The 22,815-nt window shown below is 48.9% G+C and overlaps 1 protein-coding gene across 2 annotated transcripts in view; it reads left to right on the forward strand.

Annotated features, from left to right (window-relative positions):
- The window catches only part of LOC142296997 (cytochrome P450 2C5-like), a 150,592-nt gene that overhangs the window by 63,397 nt on the left and 64,380 nt on the right, over positions 1-22,815 (forward strand). For both annotated transcript variants that reach the window (XM_075341199.1, XM_075341198.1), the window contains 2 exons: positions 8,939-9,088; positions 22,622-22,782. In XM_075341199.1, the coding sequence (XP_075197314.1) occupies positions 8,939-9,088; positions 22,622-22,782 (311 nt within the window). The remainder of the gene's footprint in view (positions 1-8,938; positions 9,089-22,621; positions 22,783-22,815) is intronic.

Genomic DNA, 22,815 nt, shown 5'->3' on the forward strand with positions numbered 1-22,815 from the left:
GGCGATGCAGAAGTCAGGGAAGTATGATCTCACATGTGTGGTGGTCGTGCACAGCTTTGGCAGCCTTCTGGGATGGGGTTTTGAGGGTCGTCAAAAAGGTGGCGTTGCCTAGGCGACCTGAGGCTGTCCTGCTTTACATGTTCCTGCTGCCCTAAAAAGTGTATAAAGAGTCTCTGCTCAGACACCTCCTTTAGGCTGCCAAGACTACTATCCCTTGGCATTGGAAATCTCCAGACCTGCCAACTCTGGAAGAGTGAATAGGTGAGGTGGATGTAATCTACCTGATGTAGAAGATACTGGCCCAATCTCGTAACGACGTAGCTGCCACAGCCACAAAGTGGTGTCACTGGGAAGCTTTCTTGACTGGCCCAAGTTTTCATTCTGTGGTATGACTTGCATCACCTGGAGGTATCCGTTCCACAGATTACCTCTAGTTGCTCGTCACTCTCCTTTTGTGGACTTGTCTGGTCTTAGGTGGTCCCCATGGTCTTCCCTCTTTAGCTTCTCCCTCTCTCCTTTCTCAGCTTCTACTATCTTCCTTCTCTTATGAAAATTGATATTTTGTGGTTTTACTTGACTGTTATTACAACTGGTGCCAACGGAATCTCTATATATTGATTTGGTCTTGTACTCCCTCCTATACATGATGTTCTCCTGAGCTATAACCCTGTGGTGTATCAATTTTCCAATCCTATTGTGTTGATTTTTGGCTTTTGTTAAAGTAAATAAAATGTTTAAATATAAAAAATAATACCTTCATTGATGCAGCTTCACATAAACAGTCATGGTCTAACGAGCATGGTGGATGAGGGAGGCAGGGGTGGCAGGTGCTGCAGACTGCTTTATATTTTCCTATTTTTTGCTTCATTTTTCAATGTTTTTGATTGCTGATTTGTCACTTGTTGGGAATCCTGTTGCCAACAAAGTCATGGAGAATCCTGAGGTGTCATGCACACATTGCTTATTTCTGACTTGCAGATTCAGTGCAGAAAAAAAATCAGTAGCATGTAAATTCTTTTAGGGCATTTGCTGCATTTTTCATGTGTTTTAATTGATGATTTGTCATAATACCCGAAGGAAATCCTGGTGACATCAAAGTCAATGAAAATCCTCAAGTGTCATGCTTATTTTCTGATATTAAGCTGTTAAAAATATACTCTTAAATATATTTTTCTTCATAGTTGCAAAGTTGGATCCGGCGCAATGCGGTTAGATTTACAATGCAAGCCTATGAACGCCGGATGCGGCGTCCTGCGGCAAAAATCGCATCCGGCCGCCGGTTGCGATTTTTTGCACTGCGCATGCTCAGTATCAAGCTGCATCCCTCAAAAAACAGACGGGCCGCATGGAAAAACTTATGCAACAGATCACATTTTTTCGCCTAGGTTTTTGAGCCGGATTGAGCCGCAGTGCAAAAACCGGATGTGTGAAAGCAGCCTAATGCTCCTGGCTGACACGGCACAAAAGGCCAATCCCTATTTCCTATTTACATTACACATTGTTTGCATTATAATCTACACATGAGGAATACACCTACATTTTGGAGGTGTCTGTTCTCTGTAATAATAACATGTAATAAAACACATAACACATAAATACATGGACGCTAGAGAGCGTCGGCCGATGCACCCATCAAGCTCTGCTACATCGCTGGCACAGCAATGTATTTGCCCAACAATTTACATTCAATATAATAATCTGTACACTTCTATGGGAGTTACTCTACTTCTTAGGGGTGTACGTGGCACGGCCACCTCCTACAGTTTTTCCTAACTTTTGTCAGAAATGTATTTTAGTGCATTACTGGGGTAGAACGCTAAGGGAGAAACAAAGCAATTGTAAGGTGCACCTGATTTATTAAGTAGTATGCATGTGTTAATTAATTAGGCACATCTTAAGGCTGCTTTACATGCTTTAATTAATTGTGCGATCGCATTTGCGATCACACCCGCCCCCATCGTTTGTGCGGCATGGGCAATTTCTTGGCCGTGTCGCACAATGCTGGAACCCCCCGTCACACGTACTTACCTCACGAACGACCTCGCTGTGGGCGGGGAACATCCACTTCCTGAAGGGGGAGGGACGTTCGGCGTCACAGCGACGTCACCCAGCGGCCAGCCAATAGAAGTGGAGGGGCAGAGATGAGTGAGACGTAAACATCCCGCCCACCTCCTTCCTTCCGAATTGCCGGCGGCCGCAGGTAAGCTGCAGTTCATCGTTCCCGGGGTGTCACACGGAGCGATGTGTGCTGCTTCGGGAACGATGAACAACAGGACGTGTGATTTTTAGAAAATCAGCGACGTTGTCAGCGATGAACGAGAAGGTATTTCTGCTCGTTCATAGCTGTCACACGCTACGATATCACTAACAATGCCGGATGTGCGTCACTACCGACGTGACCCCGCCGACATCTCGTTAGATATATCGTAGCGTGTAAAGCCCGCTTTAGGCGGGCTTTACACACTGCGACATCGCTAGCAATTGCTAGTGTACCACCCCGGGGCTCGGCCGGCTGCCGAGCCGCTCGGATCTGGGCTCATCGGTGGGTGGCTCGAGCTCCTCCCGGACCCGGGGGTTACGTCGCTCTGAAGGGATGCTTGGGCCGAGGTTGTGTGGGGGTTAAGTTCGTGACGCCACCCGCGGTTTGTGGTGAGTGAGTCGGCACCAACCCCTCCGTGGGCAGGGGTTGGTGGCCCTGGGGGCCCGATTGGGGCGAGAAGGAGGTCCAGGCGGGATGGTGCGGTGCGGTGCGGTGCGGTGCGCGGCCCAAGGGCACTGTTGTACTCACTATGACAGATATACCGGAGTCTCTGGTAAACCAAAAGGATGGTGGTCGGTGCCCGCAGCCGGCTGCGCTTTGCCCCTTAGTCAGGTTGGTGGTTTCCGCCTTTCTCCTGCACCTTTTTAGTAGAATGCTGACTTCCTTCGCTTCAGCGACGGGAGTCCGCTCCCCGGCTAGTTGATGTCGGGGAGCCCATTTGCCCGCAGACGCTGGCCCATGGGATCTCTATGCCTGGGCGGTGGCTTTCTAACCCCCTCGTTGGGCTGTTGCCTTCAGTCGGGACTTGGGTGGGAAAGAACCTAAGGTCCAGACCCCAATCAGTGAATTCGACTCAGTCCAGTAGCTTCTGGGCCTCGTACTGGGTCTGAGTACCCCTCCTGGTGCTCCAGTTTCCGTTCGGTTCCCCGGTTCAGTACCGGCGGGCTACTACCCTGTCCCGGTCCCTGACAGTTCCACCGGTTGTCTTCCCGGCTCCTGCAGGTGGCCACCACCATCTGCCTCCTGGCCACCGGGTATCCGGGCTCCTACCCAGATCCCTAACAGACGTTACTTCTTTGCTACTACTCTCCTCTCCTAACTGATCTGCGTGTTTTTCCCGCCTCAGGCTATCCGAACTCCTCGGAGGGCATGGCCAACCGCCTGGCTCCACCCCCGGGTGTGAACGTCAAGACCTGAGAGGGGTGACTCAGGGTTTTTAGGTTGGCTGCTGATACCTTTTTAAAGGTAGGGTGTTTGTGCAACGGCTTTCCTGTGACTACCTAGCTAGTCCAGGGCATCACACTAGCGATGTCGAGCGCGATAGCACCCGCCCCCATCGTACATGCGATATCTGGTGCTTGCTGCCGTAGTGAACATTATCGCTATGGCAGCTTCACATGCACATGCGTGACCGCCGAACAATCCCTCCTTCAAGGGGGAGGTTTGTACGGCATCACAGCGACGTCACCGCAACGTCACTAAGTGGCCGGCCAATAGAAGCGGAGGGGCGGAGATGAGCAGGACATAACATCCCGTCACCTTCTCCCTTCTGCATTGCCGGTGGACGCAGGTAAGGAGATGTTTGTCGATCCTGCAGGTTTACACACAGCGATGTGTGGTGCTGCAGGAACGACAAACAAGATCTTATCTGCAGCAGTAACGACATTATGGAAATGAACGACGTGACACAGATCAGCAATTTTTTACGCTTTTGCACTCATTCATCGTCGCACCTAGAATCTACACATTGCGATATCGCTACCGGCACCGAATGTGCGTCACTAACGACGTGACCCCGATGATATATAGATAGCGATGTCGCAACGTGTAAAGCCCGCCTTACTCCTCCAAACATCTTTTTTTTAAGTGAATCTGTCACAAGCAAAAACGCTGTTAGCCTGAAGATGTGGGATTAATCTGTCGCGGGCGGAGGAGGGGACGCTGCGCTCTCCCACTGCTCGGGTCCGGCTGCTGCTGCTGCTGCTGCTCGGTGGTGGCTCGAGCGGTGGGCCGGATCCAGGGGACTCGAGCGGCGTTCCTCTCCCGTGAGTGAAAAGGGGGGAATTGATTGTGGGGATTTGTTATTGTCCGTGACGCCACCCACGGTTGTGGTGAGATTGGTGACACCACCGCTGCTCTGGATGGGGATCCCGGGAGCAATGACAGGGAGCAGCTTGGATGTTGGTTCTCCCCTCCATGGGTAGGGGGTTGGTTGTCCCAGGGCCCGGTGATGGGGTAGGGATGGATGGCAGGCGGGTTACGGGGCTTGGCGAGGTGCAGGGTCGCAGGGGCAGCGCTGTGCCACACAGCACGGTGGTACTCACTCAGCCAATGATGTACACAGAGTCTCCGGTAAAACAAACGGCTGGATGGACGGGTCCCACAGACGGCTGCGGTGTTTCTCCTCCCGGCAGGTTGATGGTGACTGCCTTTCCCTGCACCTGTGTAACGTATACAGTTCTAATGGGTTCCCACCGGTAACCCGCTCCCCAGCTTGGATGGGTGCTAAAGGAGCCCCTTTTGCCCGCAGGCTCTGGCCCTGGGAACTTTAGCCTTGGCGGTGACTGTGTTTCCCTCTCTCGGTTGGACGGTTGCCTTCTGTCGGGACTTGGCTACTGGGAAACCCAGGAGGTTCCCTTCGCTAACGGATTTGGCAAATTCATGGCGACTCCTAGCCTTGCCATTGTCCGTAAGCCCCTGCCGGATGGTGCTGGCTTCTCTTTGCGTACCGGTCCGGTACCGCCGTGCCACCGCCCGTCCACGGTCTTTACAGTTAGCTCCAATAGGCCACTCCTGCAGACGGTCACCACCGTCTGCCAACCTTGCTGATCCGTCCGGTCCACAGACCCGGACCAACTTCAGTCTGCTCCTTTACCACTTTTCTTCCTTCCACTTTCCACTCTCAAACTCAACTTAGACTGACTGCTTTTCCCGCCTCCAGGACTGTGAACTCCTCGGTGGGCGGGACCAACCACCTGGCCCACCCTCTGGTGTGAACATCAGCCCCTGGAGGGAGGTAACAAGGGTTTTTGTCTGACTTCGGTGTGCCTGACCGGGAGTGTGGGGTGTGTTGGTGTTGTTCTGTGACGTCCTGACTTGTCCAGGGCGCCACATTCCCCCTTAGTAAAATGCAGACCGTGCGCGGGCTGCCCATCCATCACCGGTTTTATTTTCACAAACTGAAAAAGATAAACGGTAAAACAGGGATTACAAGTATAATAACATCTTCCCACATCGGGAGGCATGGTACTTAAACGTTGCTAAACGGTTACGGCTTCCGCTCTCTCCCACCCAAGCAACCTGGCCCTGATGCAGCCCCTAAGCAAACAGGCAGCACCCCTTGACCCCAGTCCAGCACCAAGTTACCCGAGCGGGTTCTGTCCTTTTCAGGGGACACACGTCCATGGGGAACCCCTGAAACCCCCGGAGGATTGCCACCGGTTGCGGTAGTGGCGGGCCTGGGCCATCACTTTCCTCCAGGCCCATCCTCCAAATCAGCCTCTCCGGAGGCGGTAACGGTGTAGCCATAAAACATTTTTTTTTACAAACCACAAGTTCGTGGTTGCCCTGCCAGTTCTCGGGCTTGTCCGTAGTAGTTTCTACGCATTAGGTAAAGGGGTCCCAACGGGGACCGGTTGCCCGCAATGACCGGTGCAAATCAAGGCTTCAATCATGTGAATCTTCGGTTAATCATTCTTATCATTCCTTTACAACTTTTAAATGGTACTTTCAACACACACAATACTGGTGGTCCCAACGGGGACAACTTTTAGGCGCAGGACCGCCGACTTCACTGCTCGCTTTCATCATCCTAAGCCGGCCCGGGTGGAGGAACACGGGGATCAGCCCCTCCAGCGCATGGCAGGCGCGACGGGGAAGGGCCGCACGGTATCCATTATTTCCGCCCCGGGGGATGTAAGTGGCTTCCATGTCACACAGGGCAACGACCCCTTCGTCTTCCTCGGAAACAGGCTCTGTGTCCGGTCCAGAGTCGCTATCATCCGTTCCTGCACCAGGCGAATTGCCGCCAGCTGCCGCAGCCTCTGGGCTCGCCACTCTCACAGCCACTGCCACGAAGGGGTGTACGCCAGACGGACCAGGCGCAGCACAGTGCACAGGCAAGGAAGACGGAGGCGGCATGGGGGCCAGGGTTAGACCGGGTCCCTCAGCCGCAACGGCCGGTCCCTCGGGGACACAGGGGCGTGGGTCACTCACCAGCTCCTCCATCATTGCTTCCATTCCATACACCCGGACGACTGCAGCTACCCCTTCCACCTCCGCGGTCCACTGTTCCATCAGTACGCATATCTGACTTCGGTAGTGTCGGCAGATCCCTGCCGTTCGGGCCCTCAGCCATGCCGCTGTTCCAGGCACCGGCTCGGTAGCCTCCGCATAGCTAGATGGGGCAGACATCCTTAGCAGGGCTCAGCAGATTGCGGGGTCCCGGCGTCCTTGCTTGTATAGCCGCGAGCTACATGCGGCCAGAAGCCATCAGTCCCCTTTTGTCTCTTTCCGGCTCCTCCTCTACAGGGGCGGGGTTTTGGCCTTCGTGCCTCCACTACTCGAGGAGACGCTCGAGCGGGAATTTTCCGCGCCCAAGATGGCGGCTTCTCAAATTTTTCGGCCGGACACCTCCGACGGTCACAAGGCGCACCTCTACCAGACGGCAGAGTTGTAAGATCCTGTTCGTGACGCCAAGTTGTCGCGGGCGGAGGAGGGGACGCTGCGCTCTCCCACTGCTCGGGTCCGTCCGCTGCTGCTGCTCGGTGGTGGCTCGAGCGGTGGGCCGGATCCCGGGGACTCGAGCGGCGTTCCTCGCCCGTGAGTGAAAAGGGGGGGAATTGATTGTGGGGATTTGTTAATGTCCGTGACGCCACCCACGGTTGTGGTGTGATTGGTGACACCACCGCTGCTCTGGACGGGGATCCCAGGAGTGATGACAGGGAGCAGCTTGGATATTGGTTTTCCCCTCCGTGGGTAGGGGGTTGGTTGTCCCGGGGCCCGGTGATGGGGTAGGGATGGATGGCAGGCGGGTTACGGGGCCTGGCGAGGTGCAGGGTCACGGGGGCAGCGCTGTGCCGCACGGTTAGGTGGCACTCACTCAGCCAATGATGTACACAGAGTCTCCGGTAAAACAAACGGCTGGATGGACGGGTCCCACAGACGGCTGCGGTGTTTCTCCTCCCGGCAGGTTGATGGTGACTGCGTTTCCCTGCACCTGTGTAACGTGTACGGTTCAAATGGGTTCCCACCGGTAACCCGCTCCCCAGCTTGGATGGGTGCTCAAGTAGCCCCTTTTGCCCGCAGGCTCGGGCCCTGTGAACCTTAGCCTTGGCGGTGACTGTGTTTCCCTCTCTCGGTTGGACGGTTGCCTTCTGTCGGGACTTGGCTACTGGGAAACCCAGGAGGTTCCCTTCGCTAACGGATTTGGCAAATTCATGGCGACTCCTAGCCTTGCCGGGGTCCGTAAGCCCCTGCCGGATGGTGCTGGCTTCTCTTTGCATACTGGTCCGGTACCGCCGGGCCACCGCCCGTCCACGGTCTTTACAGTTAGCTCCAATAGGCCACTCCTGCAGACGGTCACCACCGTCTGCCAACCTTGCTGATCCGTCCGGGCCACACACCCGGACCAACTTCAGTCGGCTCCTTTACCACTTTTCTTCCTTCCACTTTCCACTCTCAAACTCAACTTAGACTGACTGCTTTTCCCGCCTCCAGGACTGTGAACTCCTCGGTGGGCGGGACCAACCACCTGGCCCACCCCCTGTTGTGAACATCAGCCCCTGGAGGGAGGCAACAAGGGTTTTTGTCTGACTTCGGTGTGCCTGACCGGGAGTGTGGGGTGTGTTGGTGTTGTTCTGTGACGTCCTTGCTTGTCCAGGGACCACAAATCTGCAGGTTTAAAGTGTTCTGAACCTGCCTGGCACCCGCACCAAGAGCCCCTCTGCCGGGAGGAAGTGGGCTTTATTCCTCCTGGTAGCTTTCAGTCATGGGTCACAGGAGTGAAGCAGGTATGATTTTAGTCAATGCTCAGTGTATAGAAATGTATAGTTTAGCATTAAAGCCATCTGTCAGTTAGTGTCAGGGACACAGTTGCAGCAGCTTATGACAAATTGCACAGGCATCACTCTATCACTGAAATTCAAATGCTGCCTGGAGGAATAATGTTAATCTCCTCCCAGCGGAGCGGCTCTTGGTGCAGGTGCCGAGCAAGCTAAAAATGCTACTAACCTGAAGATTAATCCCATATCTGCAGGTTAATAGCGTTTTTTCACATGACAGATTCCCTTTAATATGGCATGTACCACACATGTCTTAATAAATTAGGTCAAAGTTTGCGGGAAACAAAACCAGCCTCATTCCCTTTTATTGTCCGGGTTAAATAGAAATAGCTTGTGGGTTCCAAGTCCTTAGTAATAAGTACAATAGAGAGGGGGTATCCATGACATATCCTATGTGGGTTGGCAAAAGAAGAGAGAAGTCTTCATGACAAAGCATGTGGGAAATTTTAGAATGCTTGGATTCATCCATAGGATGCCAAATGCTTCATCAATGAAGGGAAATAAAAAATATTTTTACTATTTGAAAGTAACATCATTTTCTGCTAGCAGCAAGTAAGTAAGAAGAAGGACTGATTGAAGATGATAAGCACATAACATATTCTCCATCGTTTTTCAGGCTTGGCGTTCTCGAATGGACATAACTGGAAAGCCATGAAACGCTTCACTCTTTCTACATTACGAGGTTTTGGTGTGGGGAAAAAAATAATGGAAGACAAGATTAATGAGGAAGCCAATTGTTTAGTAGAGACATTTAAACCTTACAAAGGTCAGTGATTAGTCTTATTATGTGAAAGCTTACTGGTAGTGATGGTTGATCCCCCCGATGGTCAGGATCGGGAGCCACGTCCGATTGTTTAGTAAAGATCGGGATCGAGATAACACGATCTTGCGTCCGATCACCGAACTCAGGCTTTACAGTTTTGGAATTGGACGGGGGGCTATAAAATAAAGAATATAGTTAATAATAAACATTGTCATTATACTTACAGGTCCCACGATGCATCCTGCAGACTCTGTCTCCCGGTGCTTCTGCTTCCGAGTCCAATCATTGCTGTGCCCCCGGGATAAAGGACCTTCCGTGACGTCATAGCCTTGTGACCAGTTTGGTGTAAATGTTGTACATATATTGGCTTACAAATTGGTCACATGACTATGACATCATCGAAGGTCCTCACTGTCAACCTGCTTCTCGCTCTGGACAGAGCGATGTAGCAGAGCTGACAATGCTCTCTCTGCTTTTCACTTTGTATAATCTGTGTCTGTACAGAGCGATGAAGCAGAGTTGACATTGCTGTGAACTACGTCAGACTAAGGAGTTTTTTTATAATAAAGATGGAGTTTCTAAATGTTTTTTTTAGTTTTATTTCTAAAAAAATTTTTTTTACATGTGTTGTGTTTTTTTTTTTTTAGGGTTTACTAGAAATTCATGATGACCATGTCTAATTTGATGTGACACAATGAATTTCAGGCTTAGTACCATCTGAGAATGCAAAGGTGGTATTAACCCCTTTATTACTCAGCGTGCCACCGCTTTCAGGACTGCTGGACAAGCCAGGTAAAGCACCTGGAAATGGCGCTAAGAAGCAATGCACCATTTCCAGGGGTGGCTGTGGGATGCCATGAATCCCAGCCCCCAGTTGCTTGGCTTTACCTGACTGGCAATCAAAATACGGTGGGAGCCCAAGCATTTTTTTTTAATTATTTTTTTTAAATACTTATAAAAAAAAAAAAGGTCTTCTCTGTATTTTGATTCCCAGCCATGGTAAAGCCAGACAGATGTGGGTGGCAGCCCATAGCCGTCTGCGTTATCTGCGCTGAAAATGATCACTACATCATTTTTTAAATAGGTATATTTTTGAGTAAATTATAAATTGTTCTTTTATTCTATAAACTACAGACAATATGTCTCCCAATTTCCAAGGAAAACAAATGTTTTTATTTTCGGAAAATACTAGTTTATATAATAAAACAACAATTTACATTTACAGATAAAGCAGACCGCTACGGGCTGCCACCCCCATCTGCCTGGCTTTACATTGGCTGGCAATTAAAATACAGAGAAGCCCATTTGTTCTTATTTTTTTAATTTTTTTTTTTTTATTTTTTTGTAACATCCCGCCCACCTCCTTCCTTCCACATAGAGCCGGCGGGTGCCGCGGGACGCAGATAAGCGATGTTCATCGTTCCCGTGGTGTCACACGGAGCGACGTGTGCTGCCACGGAAACGATGAACAACCGGCGCCAAGTTTCATAAACAATTTTATGAAACCTAGCGTCGAGTACACGACTCACGATTTGTGAGCGATACTGTGTCGCTAGGAGGTGTCACACAGGCTGGCATCGCAAGCGATGCCGAATGTGCGTCACAAAAACCCTGACCCCGACGATCTATCGCACGATAGATCGTCTCGTGTAAAGCCCCCTTAAGCCAATGTCTGTACAACATTTACACCAGACTGGTCGCATGGCTAAGATGTCATGGAAGGTCCCTTAACTCGGGGCACACCAATGATCGGACTCGGAAGCGGCCTGGAGACAGAGTCAGCAGGATGCATCACGGGACCTGTAAGTATAATCATAATGTTTTTTAATAATGTGCTTTTTTTTTTACAGCCCCTGGACCTGATCAGGACCCGATCTGTAACATGAGCTTCCAGGAAAGCTCGTGATCAGGATCGTGTACACGATCATGTACAGTTCGGGATCGCCCATCACTACTTACTGGTATATGATGCTGAGTCATTAAATCATCCATAGATCATGTCAGTGTTAGATCACTGTATACTATAAAAGGATTCCCCTGTGAACAAGCATATAACTAGCTACCATAATACTGCCCCCTATGTACAAGAGTATAACTACTATAAAACTGCTCCTATTTACAAGAATATGATTACTACAATACTGCCCCCCTGTGTACAAGAATATAACAAGTATAATACTGCCCCTATGTACAAGAACAGGGGTCCCCAAACTACAGCCTGCGGGCCGCAAGCAGCCCCCTAAGGCCATTTATCCAATTCCCGCCACACTTCCGGAAGGGGCACCTCTTTCATTGGTGGTCAGTGAGAAAAGCACAGGATGCATCCACATCCTGAGCTCCTGGGACTGGCGGACATATACCCAGTGCAACCGGTGCGGCTGCACAGGAGCACAGAGGGGTAGGGGGCCCATTACAAACAGGGCCTGACTGGCCTGGCTAGACAGCTTGGACTCCGGGTCTTCGGCGGGCCCCCTGTGCTTCATATATAGGGGCCTGCTGCCTGTATCCACGGTTATTTGAACGTGCCTATGGGCCATCAAACGTCATTGCTATGCACCGAGCACTGACGTCAGCATGCAGCGCGTAGCAGTGATGTTTAATGGCCGCTGGCCTATCAAAGCTCGCGCATGTTTGTGAGTGGCCTCTGATAGGCCAGCAGCCATTAAATGTCACTGCTATGTGCCTGGAACTGCTATCAGCACACGGTAGAGCAGTGACGTTTAACAGCCATCACTGCACACAGCTGTGCCGAGTAGGCTCCAATCGACTCAGCATCAGACTGCAGAGACGGTGAGTGCACACTGATGGACAGTGTGAGAGAGAGCAGCATGGGGTGAGTCGACCACATGGAAAATTGGGGTCACAGTGTTAAGAAGAGAAGGAACAGTATGAAGAAGTGGAGAACAATATGGAGAGGTAAGAACAGTATGGATAAGTGAGCCCATAGGGGTTACAGTATGGATAAGTGGAAGCATAGGGGGGCAGTGTGGATAATTGGGAGCATGGGGGGACAATATGGATAAGTGGGAGAATAGGGGGGGCAGTAAGGAAAAGTGGGAGCATAGGGGAGCAGTATGGATAAGTGGGAGCATAGGGCAGCAGTATGGATAAGTGGGAGCATAGAGTGGCAGTATGGATAAGTGGGAGCATAGGGGGATCAGTATGGATAAATGGGAGCATAAGCCTGCTTTACACGTTGCAATTTCGCATACGATATCGTATGCGATTTGCAACGCCCCCATCGTATGTGTGGCACGTTCAATTTGTTGAACGTGCCGCACAAACGATTAGCCCGGCTTTAAGCCTGCTTTACATGCTGCAATGTATCTTACGATGTGTCGGCGGGGTCACGTCGTAAGTGTCGGACATTCGGCATCGTAAGGTCCATTGCAGTGTGTGACAAGTACGTGCGATTGTGATTGAATGTTAAAACGTTCATCGCACACACATCGTTCATTTCTCTAGAATTGAATGTTAGATTGTTCATCGTACACGGGGTAGCACACATCGCAGCGTGTGACACCCCGGGAACGATGAACAGATCTTACCTGCGTTCTGCGTCTCCCTTCCAGCAATGTGGAAGGAAGAAGGTGGGCGGGATGTTTAAGTCCCGCTCAGCTCCGCCCCTCTGCTTCAATTGGCCGGCTGCCGCGTGACGTCGATGTGACGCCGAACGTCCCTCCCACTCCAGGAAGTGGACGTTCGCCGCCCACATTGAGATCGTATGGAAGGTAAGTACGTGTGACGGGGGTTAATCGTATGTGCGGCACGTTCAACAAATTGAACGTGCCACACATACGATGGGGGCGTTGCAAATCACATACGATATCGTATGCGAAATTGCAACGTGTAAAGCAGGCTATAGAGTGGCAGATTGGATAAGTGGGAGAATAGGGGGATCAGTATGGGTAAGTGGGAGCATAGGGGGGCAGTGTGGATGAATGGGAGCATAGGGGGGGCAGTGTAGATAAGTGGGAGAATAGGGGGGCAATATGGATAAGTGAGAGAATGGGGGGACAATATGGATAAGTGGGAGCATAGGGGGAACAGTATAGATGAGTGGGAGCATAGGTGGAACAGCATGGATAAGTGGGAGCATAGGGGTATCCGTGTGGATAAATGGGAGCATAGGGGAGCAGTATGGATAAGTGGGAGCATGGGGGGGCGATATGGATAAGTGGGAGCATAGGGGGAACAGTATAGATGAGTGGGAGCATAGGGGGAACAGTATAGATGAGTGGGAGCTTAGGTGGAACAGCATGGATAAGTGGGAGCATAGGGGTATCCGTGTGGATAAGTGGGAGCATAGGGGAGCAGTGTGGATAAGTGGGAGCATGGGGGGGCGATATGGATAAGTGGGAGCATAGGGGGAACAGTATAGATGAGTGGGAGCATAGGGGGAACAGCATGTATAAGTGGGAGCATAGTGGCAGTATGGATAAGTGGGAGCATAGAGGATCATTATGGATAAGTGGGAGAATAGGGGGGCAGTGTGCATAAGTGGGAGCATAGAGTTGCAGTATGGATAAGTGGGAGCATAGGGGGATCAGTATAGATATGTGTAGAGTGCAAAGGGATTTGTTCATATTATTTTATAGTCTGGCCCGCCAATGGTCTAAGGGACAGTGAACTGGCCACCTGTGTAAAAAGTTTGGGGACCCCTGTACAAGAATATATGTGGCGCCCCTGAGGCTTCCGTCGCCACAGAGACATGGCACCTCAGCCAGAGGTGTGATGTCCCATCCTGGGTAAGGACAGAGGTAAACGCCGGTTCACAGGCAAATTCACACTACACCCATTGTTAGGCATATATTGGGACCGGGGATAGTGGCAGCTACCCCCATGCTGCATGCTGGGTGGCCGTAAGTCCCATCTCTTCTCCCATAGGGTGGGGCCTAGCAATAGGGAAAGTGGGAGGAGCCAACAGAAAGAAAGAGCAGAGACAGGAAGTTCAAGTTCAGTGAGTTAGCAAGGAGTAGTTGAAGTGAGAAGTCAGAGTGGAGAGTTGGAAAGTGAGGAGTTGGAAGAAGAGAGAGAGGTTGATACCTCAGAAAAGTGACAGAGTGTGAAGGTGACAGGTGACACCTCAGACAGTAAAGAAAGGATTCCAGGGCCACAGAAGGCTTTCAAGCTCGTGGCCTGTTGCACTAGAACATCGGGTGGAGGGATCAGGCTGCATCCAGGGACGGTCCCTAGAAACCAAGGAAAGAAAGACATTTCCAAAGGTAAACCGAATGCCCAGGGTGGTTGCAAGCGCCCTAGGCCACAACCCACCGTAGATCCCCTGGGAAGAGAGCAAGATTCCATCCAGGCAAGCCTTCTTGACTAGAGATGAGCGAACCGGTCGCGGTTCGGCTCGAGGCGGTTCGCCGAACGGGGGGTCTGGCTCGAGTTCGGCTCGTCGAACGTTCGACGAACCGAACTAGAACCAATAGGCTATAATGGGAGGCAATCACAAACACATAAAAATGCATTATAAATGTACACAAACAGTTAATAAACATTGCCATAACACTTACCGGTCCTCGCGATCCCTTCTGCACTCTGTCTCCTGCCGCTATTCCATCCGATGATCGCTGAATCCTCCCGGTGACCTGCACTGCCAGCAGAGAAGCAGGACCTATCGTGACGTCAAAATAGCCATGTGACCAGTCACGTGGCTATTATCTCATTGGCTACAGACTGGTCACATGACTATGACACGTCATGTAGGACCTGCGAGTGCATCTCTCCGGTACACGGTGCACATATGTGTATCGCCGTGTACCGGCGACATGCTCTAGCACACGGTCGACTCCCCGTTCCGTTAGGGACCGGCTGACACAGCCGGTCATTAACGGAGATCACCGTTGCCATAGCAACGCAGTTAGCGGTGACGTCACCGCTAACCGCGGCTCCGAGAGCACCGTTGCTATGGTAACGCGTCTGTCAGCGTTACCGCTAGCAGCCAGCAGTGATCACTCACGGAGTGAAGGCTGCACGCTGCTTCCCGATTGTAGTGAGCATTGTAGTTAGGATGGAGGTTCCCCAGCCCCAAGTGATGAGCTGGTGAATCTCATCCTTCCTCACTACAATCGTCACTACTACTACACTAGAAAGAAAGAAGACAGAAGAGCAGGATCGTGGAGGGCTGACAGGGGTAATAAAGATGGAGTCTCTAATGTGTCTGTGTATTTATTTCTATTAAAGTATTTTTTCTCTGTGTGGTGTCTTTTTTTAACCCTTTATTGGAGATTCTTAATGGCCGGGTCAAACGTGCCTGACATTAAGAATCTCTGGCTTAATACTGGCTGGTAAAACAAAGCCAGTATTAACTCATGATTACCCAACAAGCCACCCGGCTCCAGGGCTGTTGGAAGAGTTGGATACAGCGCCAGATGATGGCGCTTCTATGAGAGCGCCATTTTCTGGGACGGCTGCGGACTGAAATCCGCAGCAGAGGCGCCCACAAACCTCGGGCTAACCTGTGCTGCGGATTCCAATCCCCAGCTGCCTAGTTGTACCCGGCTGGACACAAAAATAGGGCGAAGCCCACGTCATTTGTTTTTTAATTATTTCATGAAATAAGTGAAATAATTAAAAAAAACGGGCTTCCCTATATTTTTGGTTCCCAGCCGGGTACAAATAGGCAACTGGGGGTTGGAGGCAGCCCGTGGCTGCCAGCTGTACCTGGCTAGCATACAAAAATATGGCGAAGCCCACGTCATTTTTTTGGTGGGCAAAAAACTTCTGCATACAGTCCTGGATGGAGTATGCTGAGCCTTGTAGTTCTGCAGCTGCTGTCTGCTCTTCTCCATACAGACAGACAGCAGCTGCAGAACTATAAGGCTCAGCATACTCCATCCAGGACTGTATGCAGAAGTTTTTTGCCCCCTGAAAAAATTATGTGGCTTCGCCATATTTTTGTATGCTAGCCAGGTACAGCAGGCAGGTACGGCTGCCCCCAACCCCCAGTTGCCTATTTGTACCCGGCTGGGAACCAAAAATAAAGGGAAGCCCTTTTTTTATTATTTCATGAATTTCATGAAATAATTAGAAAACAAATGACGTAGGCTTTGCCCCATTTTTGTGTCCAGCCAGGTACAACTAGGCAGCTGGGGATTGGAATCCGCACCACCGGTTGGCCTGAGCTTTCTGGGCCCCACTGCTGCGAATTGCAGTCTGCAGCCACCTCAGAAAATGGCATTTTCATAGAAGCGCCATCTTCTGGCGCTGTATCCAACTCTTCCAGCACCTGCCTGCTATACCTGGCTAGCATACAAAAATATGGCGAAGCTCACGTCCTTTTTTTGTAGCTTTTTGGCAAAAAAAAAAAAAAAAAATGCTTCCCTGGATTTTCCATTGCCAGTGAAGGTAACACCAAGCAGTGGGGGTTAGCAGCCAGTAGCTGCTTGGATTACCCTTAGCTAGCAATACAAAAAATGCAGTGGGAGCTAACATATATTTTTTTTAATTATTTATTTAAATAACTAAAAATAAAATGGGCTTCCCTGTATTTTGATTGCTGGACATCACAGTGCTGTAAAAATAAATCTTTAAAAAAATGACGTAGCGCTCCGCGGTATTTTTGATTCTCAGCGCAGATAAAGCAGACAGCTATGGGTTGCCACCCCCATCTGCCTGCCGTTACCTTGGTTGGCAATCAAAATACAGGGAAGCCCATTAATTTTTTCTATTTAAAAAATAGTTAAAAAAAAAAAATTACGTTGGGTCCCCCCATTTTTGATAGCCAGCTAGGGTAAAGCAGACGGCTGTAGCCTGAAAACCACAGCTGGCAGCTTTACCGTGGTTGGGGATCCAATGTGGAGGTCCCCTCAGGCTCTTTTTTATAATTATTTTATAAATATTAATAATTACACAATAAAAGTAGGGGACCCCCCAAATTGGATCACCAGCCAAGGTAAAGCGGACAGCTGTGGTCTGGTATTCTCAGGGTGGGAAGGTCCATAGTTATTGGGCCTTCACAGCCTAAAAATAGCAGGCCGCAGGCACCCCAGACGTGGCGCATCCACTAGATGCGCCAATCCTGGCGCTTCACCCCAGCTCATCCCGTGCCCTGGTGCAGTGGCAAACGGGGTAATAAATCGGGTTGATACTAGCTGTAAAGTCACCTGAGATCAAGCCCAGCAGTTTGTGATGTCATGGCGTCTATTAGATACCCAACATCATAAACTGTCAGTACTAACAAAAACAAAAAATCGACAAAAGAAATTTATTTGAAAAAACAGTCCCCAAAACATTTCCTCTTTCACCAATTTATTGTAAGAAAAAAAATAAAGGGGTCCCACGACGACTCTGGACCGTCTAGAATATGGGGGGGAGACACTCAGGGAACGTATCCCCCATTTTCTAGGAGTGCGGACCCTTCATGTGAGGAGTGTGGGTGCAATGAATCTGCACTCACTCTCCCCGGGTCCACAGCAGCAGAGTCCATGTCGTAATGGTTGCTACCAAAGCTGCAATGCCCTGCTCATGAGGTAAGGGCATGCCTAATCAGGAGAACTACTGTAGAGGAAGCTCTGCTCACTGGTATATAGGTGCTCAGAGGTAATAATAGATAAAATTAGTGAGTAACCTCGGCACTCTATATCTCCCAGACTAAGTCAGTAAGTCACAATGGATAGTAATGCAAAATCACTCTTTATTGGTCCGTATTAAGAAAATTTTTTTTTCATAAGCATATATGTTTTTGTCCAAAACAAGTTACAAATGACGTTTCGGCCTGAGCCTTCGTCAGATTGGACTTATCTGCATGTAATCATGAAAAATGACAATAATCAGTATCACATAAGAGTGAGAGAACAATAACATAAACTCGAACAATGTAGAGGTACAATTGGGATGCAGCAAAAAAATTGCAACACAGCAAGAAATGAAACACATGATACAAATGTCATAATACAGTACAAGGACAATATAGTAATGACAAATATGGGGTCAGAGTAGACTTAGACAGCTCTGGTACGAAAGAGATGTCAATCATAAAGTAACATGTGCAGTAGGTGTAGAGCTACACTATGCATGGCAGAGCTAATGGGTAGACCGACCATAGAAAAAGTAGAGAAAAAGTGGAGAAAAAGTGGAGAATAAGTGGAACATAAGAGGAGAAAAAGTGGAGAAAAAGTGGAGAAAAAAGTGGAGAAAAAGTGGAGAAAAAGTGGAGAAAAAGTGGAGAAAAAGTGGAGATTAAGAGGAGAAAAAGTGGAGAAAAAAGTGGAGAAAAAGTGGAGAAAAAGTGGAGAAAAAGTGGAGAAAAAGTGGAGCATAAGAGGAGAAAAAGTGGAGAAAAAAGTGAAGAAAAAGTGGAGAAAAAGTGGAGCATAAGAGGAGAAAAAGTGGAGAAAAAGAGGAGAAAAAGTGGAGAAAAAGTGGAAAAAAAGTGGAGCATAAGAGGAGAAAAAGTGGAGAAAAAGTGGAGAAAAAGTGGAGAAAAAGTGGAGCATAAGAGGAGAAAAAGTGGAGAAAAAAGTGAAGAAAAAGTGGAGAAAAAGTGGAGCATAAGAGGAGAAAAAGTGGAGAAAAAGTGGAGAAAAAGTGGAGAAAAAGTGGAGAAAAAGTGGAGCATAAGAGGAGAAAAAGTGGAGAAAAAAGTGGAGAAAAAGTGGAGAAAAAGTGGAGAAAAAGTGGAGCATAAGTGGAGAAAAAGTGGAGAAAAAGTGGAGAAAAAGTGGAGAAAAAGTGGAGCATAAGAGGAGAAAAAGTGGAGAAAAAAGTGGAGAGAACGTGGAGAAAAAGTGGAGAAAAAGTGGAGCATAAGAGGAGAAAAAGTGGAGAAAAAGTGGAGAAAAAGTGGAGCATAAGAGGAGAAAAAGTGGAGAAAAAAGTGGAGCATAAGAGGAGAAAAAGTGGAGAAAAAGAGGAGAAAAAGTGGAGAAAAAGTGGAGAAAAAGTGGAGCATAAGAGGAGAAAAAGTGGAGAAAAAGTGGAGAAAAAGTGGAGAAAAAGTGGAGCATAAGAGGAGAAAAAGTGGAGAAAAAAGTGAAGAAAAAGTGGAGAAAAAGTGGAGCATAAGAGGAGAAAAAGTGGAGAAAAAGTGGAGAAAAAGTGGAGAAAAAGTGGAGCATAAGAGGAGAAAAAGTGGAGAAAAAAGTGAAGAAAAAGTGGAGAAAAAGTGGAGCATAAGAGGAGAAAAAGTGGAGAAAAAGAGGAGAAAAAGTGGAGAAAAAGTGGAGAAAAAGTGGAGCATAAGAGGAGAAAAAGTGGAGAAAAAGTGGAGAAAAAGTGGAGAAAAAGTGGAGCATAAGAGGAGAAAAAGTGGAGAAAAAAGTGAAGAAAAAGTGGAGAAAAAGTGGAGCATAAGAGGAGAAAAAGTGGAGAAAAAGTGGAGAAAAAGTGGAGAAAAAGTGGAGAAAAAGTGGAGCATAAGAGGAGAAAAAGTGGAGAAAAAAGTGGAGAAAAAGTGGAGAAAAAGTGGAGAAAAAGTGGAGCATAAGTGGAGAAAAAGTGGAGAAAAAGTGGAGAAAAAGTGGAGAAAAAGTGGAGCATAAGAGGAGAAAAAGTGGAGAAAAAAGTGGAGAGAACGTGGAGAAAAAGTGGAGAAAAAGTGGAGCATAAGAGGAGAAAAAGTGGAGAAAAAGTGGAGAAAAAGTGGAGCATAAGAGGAGAAAAAGTGGAGAAAAAAGTGGAGCATAAGAGGAGAAAAAGTGGAGAAAAAGAGGAGAAAAAGTGGAGAAAAAGTGGAGAAAAAGTGGAGCATAAGAGGAGAAAAAGTGGAGAAAAAGTGGAGAAAAAGTGGAGAAAAAGTGGAGCATAAGAGGAGAAAAAGTGGAGAAAAAAGTGAAGAAAAAGTGGAGAAAAAGTGGAGCATAAGAGGAGAAAAAGTGGAGAAAAAGTGGAGAAAAAGTGGAGAAAAAGTGGAGCATAAGAGGAGAAAAAGTGGAGAAAAAAGTGGAGAAAAAGTGGAGAAAAAGTGGAGAAAAAGTGGAGCATAAGTGGAGAAAAAGTGGAGAAAAAGTGGAGAAAAAGTGGAGAAAAAGTGGAGCATAAGAGGAGAAAAAGTGGAGAAAAAAGTGGAGAGAACGTGGAGAAAAAGTGGAGAAAAAGTGGAGCATAAGAGGAGAAAAAGTGGAGAAAAAGTGGAGAAAAAGTGGAGCATAAGAGGAGAAAAAGTGGAGAAAAAAGTGGAGAAAAAGTGGAGAAAAAGTGGAGAAAAAGTGGAGCATAAGAGGAGAAAAAGTGGAGATTAAGAGGAGAAAAAGTGGAGAAAAAGTGGAGAAAAAGTGGAGAAAAAGTGGAGAAAAAGTGGAGAAAAAGTGGAGAAAAAAATGGAGAAAAAGTGGAGAAAAAGTGGAGAGAAAGTGGAGAAAAAAATGGAGAAAAAGTGGAACACCCTTTGGTACCTTTCATGTGGCACTAAGGGGTGCTTAGCTTTGTATTTAGCCAAAAAAATGAAAAAAAAATGACATAGGGTTCCCCCTAGTTTTGTAGCCAGCTAGGGTAAAGCAGACGGCTGCAGCCTGCAGACCACAGCTGGCAACCTCACCTTGGCTGGTAATCCAAAACTGAGGGCACCCCACGCTGTTATTTTAAATTAAATAAATAATTAAAAAAAAAAACACGTAGGGGTCCCCCAAAATTGGATCACCAGCCAAGGTAAAGCAGACAGCTGGGGCCTGATATTCTCAGACTAGGGAGGTCCATGGTTATTGGAATCTCCCCAGCCTAAAAATAGCAGGCCGCAGCCGCCCCAGAAGTGGCGCATCCATTAGATGCGCCAATCCTGGTGCTTCGCCCCAGCTCATCCCGCGCCCTGGTGCGGTGGCAAACGGGGTAATATTTGGGGTTAATACCAGATGTGTAATGTCACCTGGCATCAAGCCCTGGGGTTGGTGAGGTCAGGCGTCTATCAGATACCCGACATCACCAACCCAGTCAGTAATAAAAAAAAATAGACGACAAACACATTTTTATTTGAAAAAACACTCCCCAAAACATTCCCTCTTTAACCAATTTATTAGATTGAAAAACAAATCCAGGTCTGGTGTAATCCAAGGGGTTGCCATGACGATCCACACTGTCCCAGTCAATGAAGAGCAGGATGTTCCCCATTGACTGGGAGAGCAGTGCAGTGACCTGAGCTAACATCAATGGGTCAGCCCAGGTCACTGCAGGGGGGTGACAAGTGCTGCTGTCAGCGAGGTACATTACCTGCGCTGATCTCCAGCACACTGACAGCCCCTGTCACTGAGGTCAATGACCGGCGCCTTCACAGCAAGTATCGCGAGAGGTCCGTGACGTCACCGCTAGTCAGTCTCGGGTCGGAAGCGATAGGTGATGTGACAAGCGGCGGCCATGGAGGACAGTGACAGCGCTGAGGTCGGGATGGCGGGACTTCATCACCGCAGGTAAGCGAGCGAGCGAGCGAGCGAGCGAGCGAGCGGGCGGGCGGGGGGGGATGGGGGGGGATGGGGGGGGATGGGGGGGGGGATGTGTGTGTGTGTGTGTGTTTGTGTATGTATGTGTACATGCCGCGGGCAGGAGGGGGCGGAGCGAGCTGAGCGGGAAAGTGTGGGCTTCCTGCACGTAACTAAGATAAACATCGGGTTACTAACCAAAGCGCTTTGCTTGGATACCCGATGTTTATCTTGGTTACCAGCTTGTGGCAGGCTGCCAGCGATGGCTCCTGCACACTGTAGCTGTAAAAAGCCCTGCTTTTTGCTGCTAGAACCGTTCTCGAACGTATCTAGAACTATCGAGCTTTTGCAAAAAGCTCGAGTTCTAGTTCGATCTAGAACATGCCCCAAAATCACTCGAGCCGCGAACTGGAGAACCACGAACCACGAACCGCGCTCAACTCTATTCTTGACCAGAACCTACAGTGGAGGCCAAGACGAGTTTATCTACAAAGGTCAAGGCTTTGAAGCTAGTCTAGGAAGGAGACACAACCAAGGGTGCACCGGCATTTACTTTCAGAACTACCCGGGATCGGCGGAGGTCCCTGACAGGAGATCCTAGCACACCAGTGGGCAACCAGTTCGCTGCAGTCACAGAACAGTGAGTAAAACCTTGAAACTACACCCTCTGGTGTTGCCTCCTTTATTTCGCCCTGCACTGCACCATCCACAAAAGCATCATAGACTTTAATAAGCACCAACGGTTGCTCCGGGGTACCGTTCCACCTGTGGGGAGCAGAACCATCCCATCTGCTAATCCATCAGCCCCAGAGGTCCCATCAAGCAGCGGTGGCTCCTTAGTCGCAATCCACAGGTGGCGTCACAAATATTCCACAAACTTTACTATTAATTACCATCCCCACCACTGCCATACTAGTTGACCCCGCCAGAGTCATGGCCCCGCCACCACTGACTACCCCCGGACTAGTCCGGCCCGGCACCGAGTGTCCCAAAGCCCTGGGGTGGGGGAGTCATATAGCTACTATAATACTGCCCCTGTGTCAAGATAGATGAATATAACTACTTAACATCTTCCTCCACCGTTCTAAAATGTATTTTGAATTTCAATCTATCTCTAGACTGAGTAATAAACTAAGATTTTGATTCTTAATCATTATACTCTATTTTTTTGCTGTTACTTTAGGTGAACCCTTTGACAACGCTATGATGATGAACACTGCCTTCTGTAATATCATTGTATCTATATTATTTGGCCATCGATTTGATTCTGATGACCCAGAACTTGAGAGGCTTTTGATCATGGTAATGGATATTGCCAGGTTACTTGGTAGTCCCGCTTCCTTGGTAAGTTCATTGTTATTATGATTTTTTTCCAAT

This window comes from Anomaloglossus baeobatrachus, chromosome 3 (assembly GCF_048569485.1).
Source record: "Anomaloglossus baeobatrachus isolate aAnoBae1 chromosome 3, aAnoBae1.hap1, whole genome shotgun sequence".
Classification (NCBI taxonomy): domain Eukaryota; kingdom Metazoa; phylum Chordata; class Amphibia; order Anura; family Aromobatidae; genus Anomaloglossus; species Anomaloglossus baeobatrachus.